Here is a 5,237-nt window from a genome sequence, read left to right as displayed (position 1 = left end):
CAGTGGGTAGGGTAATGGAAGAGCTTCATTCCTGGTCAACTACAAACCACCCCACTCTATTATTCCATCCTTCCACCCCTCCCCAGTCTGCAACCACCCAGGCCGTGGAGGCCTTATGCAACCCAATCAGATCCTATTTAAGGAAATCAAGTTAAATAAACTGTGATGTGAACTCTTCAAATGTGTCCCATTATATAACGATGAGGTTGCTTCATAGACGAGTTGTTCTTGGATGGACGTTGATTCCCAAGGCCAGTGTTTATTTTCATTACTCTTGGAATAGCATTTCCAAAAAGATTGAAACAGAGAGCAGAAATAGGGGAGAGGGGGAGAGAGAAAGAGCGAAGGAGAGGAGAAAGGGAGAGAAAATGGGCATATAGAGATTGATAAATAGAATGAGAGATGTGGGAAGAGAGAGAGAGACAGAGGAGGTGTGCAAGAGACTGGATCAAACTGGACCTCTCAGGTATGTCCCTAGTGTCTATTTGAAAGCTTATTCTATTGCCAACATGACTAGCTAAGTTATCAAATAGGATCTTACAGTGTTAGGCTTCCACAGGGCACATTAGAGAAACACATACTTTTTTTCGCAGAGAATCGAGTCATGAGTGCATTCAGGTGCATCTTCCGCAGGAGTTTTTCTTAATACAGCAAACATAGACTTATTCTGTTCAGAACCACCCGGACTATGATGCCAGGTCATTCTGTACATCAAACATAGCGATCATAAACTTTAATACTGTAAATGGCATATGTTTTGTTATATGGAGATGTGAAGTACACATATGGACTTATGGTTGTGTGGTTTGCTAATATTATAATCCTATATGTCCAGGGCAAAAAAACATTTTTTAGTAGCAATGGTGCTCCCAAATAAACATGTTAGGGAGACGACATACAATGTTTTAGTAATTGTAGTACGGTCTGCGATATGGTTTAGGACTTCTCGCTGGAGTTCAGGACCTTGGCTGCTGGGGCGGGGTGGAACGACAGGGCCCTCATAGACCATTACCGGTGTAGTCTCCGGGCGGACGTCCGCAGGGAGCTAGCCTATCGGGACACCGCTCTGTCTCTTGATGAACTCATTGATATGTCAATCCGACTGGACAATCTGCTGGCTGCCAGCGGGCGTTCGCAAAGGGTCCTGTCCGTTCCACCTCCGTGCACCCCCGCCCCTACTCCTATGGAGTTAGGGGGGGCTGTGCCAAGGGGCACCGGAGGAGGTGGCTCCTCCTGCACCAGGTGTGGTCGGAGAGGACACACGGCCGACCGGTGCTGGAGGAGTCAGTCTAGGAGTCGAGAGGGCAGGCAGAACACTTCTTGGTCACCCCAGGTGTGTCAGCACCAAATTCACCCAGAACCACCTGTTGGTCACGTGTTCTTATTTATTTTGTTTTCAGATTTTTTTTCCCTCTTCCCAGCATAGGGCGCTAGTCGATTCAGGCGCAGCTGGGAACTTTATGGATCGCGGACTCGCCATTAAGCTGGGCATTCCGTGAGTGCCGATAGATTCCCCCTTCCCCGTGCACTCCCAAGATAGCCGGCCATTAGGGTCAGGGCTAGTCAGGGAGTCTACGGTTCCACTGGACATGGTAACGCAGGGGAATCATAAGGAACGGATTAGTTTCTTTCTTATCGATTCGCCTGTGTTTCCGGTGGTGCTGGGGGTCCCCTGGCTGGCTGATCACAATCCCTGGATTTCGTGGAAACAGGGGGTTCTCCAGGGGTGGTCAGAGGAGTGTTCAGGGAGGTGTCTAGGAGTTTCCATAGGTGCCACGTCGGTGGAGAGTCCAGACCAGGTGTCCACCGTGCGCATTCCCCTGAATACGCCGATTTGGTGATCGCTTTTTGTAAAAAGAGGGCGACCAAATTACCACCTCATCGACAGGGGGATTGTGCGATAGATCTCCAGGTTAACGCTGCGCTTCCCAAGAGTCACTTGTACCCCTTGTCACAGGAGGAGACGGTGGCTATGGAGACATATGTCACGGAATCTCTAGGACAGGGGTACATTCGGCCCTCCATCTCACCCGCCTCCTCGAGTTTGTTTTTTGTGAAGAAAAAGGAGGGAGGTCTGCGTCCGTGCATTGATTACAGAGGTCTAAATGCTATCACAGTGGGGTTTAGTTACCCGCTACCTCTCATCGCTACGGCGGTGGAATCATTTCACGGAGCAAAATTCTTCACAAAACTGGATCTCAGGAGCGCATATAACCTGGTGCATAGTAAGGATGGAGACGAGTGGAAAACCGCATTTAGTACCACATCGGGCCATTATGAGTACCTCGTCATGCCGTATGGGTTGAAGAATGCTCCAGCCGTCTTTCAATCCTTTGTATACGAGATTCTCAGGGACCTGCACGGGCAGGGCGTGATTGTCTATATCGATGATATTCTGATATATTCCGCCACCCGCGCCGCGCATGTGTCCCTGGTACGCAAGGTGCTTGGGAGACTGCTGGAGCATGAACAATACGTTAAGGCTGAGAAATGTGTGTTTTCCAAACGAGCTGTTTCCTTCCTGGGTTATCGCACTTCCACCACGGGGGTGGTGATGGAGTGTGACCGCGTTATGGCTGTGCGTAATTGGCCGACTCCAACCACGGTGAAGGAGGTGCAGCGGTTTTTAGGGTTTGCCAATTACTACCGGAGGTTTAACCGGGGTTTTGGCCAGGTAACGGCTCCCATTACCTCACTGCTGAAGGGGGGGGCGGTGCGTTTGCGGTGGTCGACAGAGGCGGACAGAGCCTTCAAGAGGTTGAAGGTGCTGTTCACCGAAGCACCCGTGTTGGCGCACCCGGACCCATCTCTAGCATTCATAGTGGAGGTGGATGCATCCGAGGCTGGGGTGGGTGCCGTGCTATCACAGTGCTCGGGTACGCCACTGAAACTCCGCCCCTGCGCTTTCTTTTTGAAGAAGCTCAGTTCGGCGGAGCGTAACTATGATGTGGGGGACAGGAAGTTGCTAGCGGTGGTAAAGGCCTTGAGGGTGTGGCGACACTGGCTTGAGGGGGCTAAGCACCCCTTTCTCATCTGGACCGACCATCGAAATCTGGAGTATATCCGGGCAGCTAGGAAACTGAATCCGCGTCAGGCAAGGTGGGCCATGTTCTTTGCCCGGTTTAGGTTCACGATTTCCTATAGACCTGGCTCCCTGAACACGAGGGCTGACGCGCTGTCCCGTCTTTATGACACTAAGGACCGGCCCATCTATCCGACTCCCATCATTCCAGCGTCTAGGCTGGTGGCACCGGTGGTATGGGAGGTGGACGCGGACATCGAGCGGGCGTTAGTATTGGAACCTGCGCCTTCACAGTGTCCCGTGGGTCGCATGTACGTGCCGCTCGGTGTTCGTGATCAATTGATTCGGTGGGCGCACACTCAGGGGGAAGTACTGGTGGCCCACCTTGGCTAGGGACGTGAGGTTCTATGTCTCTTCCTGTTCGGTGTGCGCCCAGAGTAAGGCTCCTAGGCATCTCCCGAGAGGGAAGTTACAGCCCCTCCCCGTTCCACAACGGCCATGGTCGCACCTGTCTGTAGACTTCCTGACAGATCTTCCCCCGTCTCAGGGGAGCACTACGATCCTGGTGGTTGTGGATCGGTTTTCAAAGTCCTGCCGTCTCCTCCCGTTGCCCGGTCTCCCTATGGCCCTGCAGACTGCGGAGGCCCTATTTACCCACGTCTTCCGGCACTACGGGGTGCCAGGGGACATTGTCTCTGATCGAGGTTCCCAGTTCACATCCAGGGTCTGGAAGGCGTTTATGGAGCGGCTGGGGGTCTCGGTCAGTTTGACCTCCGGTTATCACCCCGAGAGTAATGGGCAGGCGGAGAGGGTAAACCAGGAGGTGGGCAGGTTTCTGAGGTCGTATTGCCAGGACCGGCCAGGGGAGTGGGCGAGGTACATTCCTTGGGCGGAGTTAGCCCAGAACTCACTTCGTCACTCCTCTACTAACATGTCACCCTTTCAGTGTGTTTTGGGTTACCAGCCGGTCCTGGCACCATGGCACCAGAGCCAGACCGAGGCTCCTGCGGTGGAGGAATGGGTACAGCACTCCAAGGAGACCTGGAGAGCCGTCCAGGAATCCCTGAAGGAGGCCAGTGGACGGCAGAAGAGGAGTGCTGACCGCCACCGCAGTGAGGCACCCGTGTTCGTACCGGGGGACAGGGTCTGGCTCTCAACCCGGAACCTGCCCCTCCGCGTGCCCTGCCGGAAGCTGGGGCTGCAGTGTGTGGGGCCCTTCAAAGTCCTGAGGAGGATAAACGAGGTGTGATTTCGGTTACAACTCCCTTCCTATTACCATATTAACCTCTCGTTTCATGTGTCTCTCCTCAGGCCGGTGGTAGCTGGTCCCCTACAGGAAGGTGAGGTGCCGGAGGTCCCTCGGCCCCCTCTGGACATTGGGGGGTCCCCAGCGTACAGCATACGGGCCATTCTGGACTCGAGACGCCGGGTGAGGGGCCTGCAGTACCTCGTAGACTGGGAGGGGTACGGTCCGGAGGAGAGGTGCTGGGTGCCAGCAGAGGACGTCTTGGACCCATCCATGTTGAAGGATTTCCATCGCCTCCGTCTGGATCGCCCTGCGCCTCGCCCTCCGGGTCGTCCTCGAGGCCGGTGTCGGCGCGCTGCAGGAGCCGCGCGTCACGGGGGGTACTGTCACGATTCCCACTGAAGGTGGCACCCCCTCCTGCTCGGGTGGCGCTCGGCAGTCGTCGTCACCGGCCTACTAGCTGCCACTGATTCCCTTTTTGTTTTCCCCCTTTCTGTTATTGTTTGCACCTGTTCTTAGTGGGGGTGATTAGCGGGGCTATATGAGCTAGCTGGCCCGCCTGCTCTTTGTGCGGGATTGTTTATTCTGTTGTATGCTTGTGTACACGCTGGTTGTGTTTTTGCGCTAGTGCGTTGGTTTTGCGCCGACTGTGTTTTCCCCTGTGTTTGGGGCACTTTGTTTTGTGTGCGCTCTCATTCGCTGTTTGGGGTGGCTTATGTTTTTCGCCATTTGGCCCATTAAAAGCCACTACCCTGTATTCGCTGCTTCCTGCGTTTGATTCCTCACCCACGACGCCCGAGCATTACAATATGGAACCAAATACAAAACTTTTGACAACTTTAATACACATATAAGTGAATTTGTCGCAATACTTTTGGTCCACTAAAATGAGTGACTATATACAAAAGGTGTTTATGGATAGAAATACCCTCAAATTAAAGCTGATAGTGTGCACTTCAACCTCAGTCA

General features: G+C 53.4%; 1 protein-coding gene across 1 annotated transcript; it reads left to right on the top strand.

Annotated features, from left to right (window-relative positions):
• The first annotated feature begins 225 nt into the window (after nucleotides 1-225).
• Nucleotides 226-5,025, top strand: LOC145858616 (chromobox protein homolog 2-like). Its single transcript, XM_082957211.1, has 2 exons — nucleotides 226-466; nucleotides 4,334-5,025. The coding sequence occupies exons 1-2, from the start codon at nucleotides 396-398 to the stop codon at nucleotides 4,668-4,670; spliced, it is 408 nt and encodes a 135-aa protein (XP_082813337.1). The 5' UTR covers nucleotides 226-395; the 3' UTR covers nucleotides 4,671-5,025.
• Nucleotides 5,026-5,237: the final 212 nt, after the last annotated feature.

The sequence above is a fragment of the Salmo salar genome, chromosome 01 (genome assembly GCF_965601325.2).
Source record: "Salmo salar chromosome 01, fSalSal1, whole genome shotgun sequence".
Lineage (NCBI taxonomy): Eukaryota > Metazoa > Chordata > Actinopteri > Salmoniformes > Salmonidae > Salmo > Salmo salar.
Note: the sequence above shows the minus strand (reverse complement) of the source record. Positions and strands in the feature narration are given on the sequence as shown.

Excerpts from the sequence above, each read along its gene's own strand:
- LOC145858616 (XM_082957211.1), top strand. The coding sequence starts at position 396 with ATGAGAGATGTGGGAAGAGAGAGAGAGACAGAGGAGGTGTGCAAGAGA. Across the intron at positions 467-4,333 it reads GATCAAACTGGACCTCTCAG|GCCGGTGGTAGCTGGTCCCC; the intron begins GTATGTCCCTAG and ends GTCTCTCCTCAG.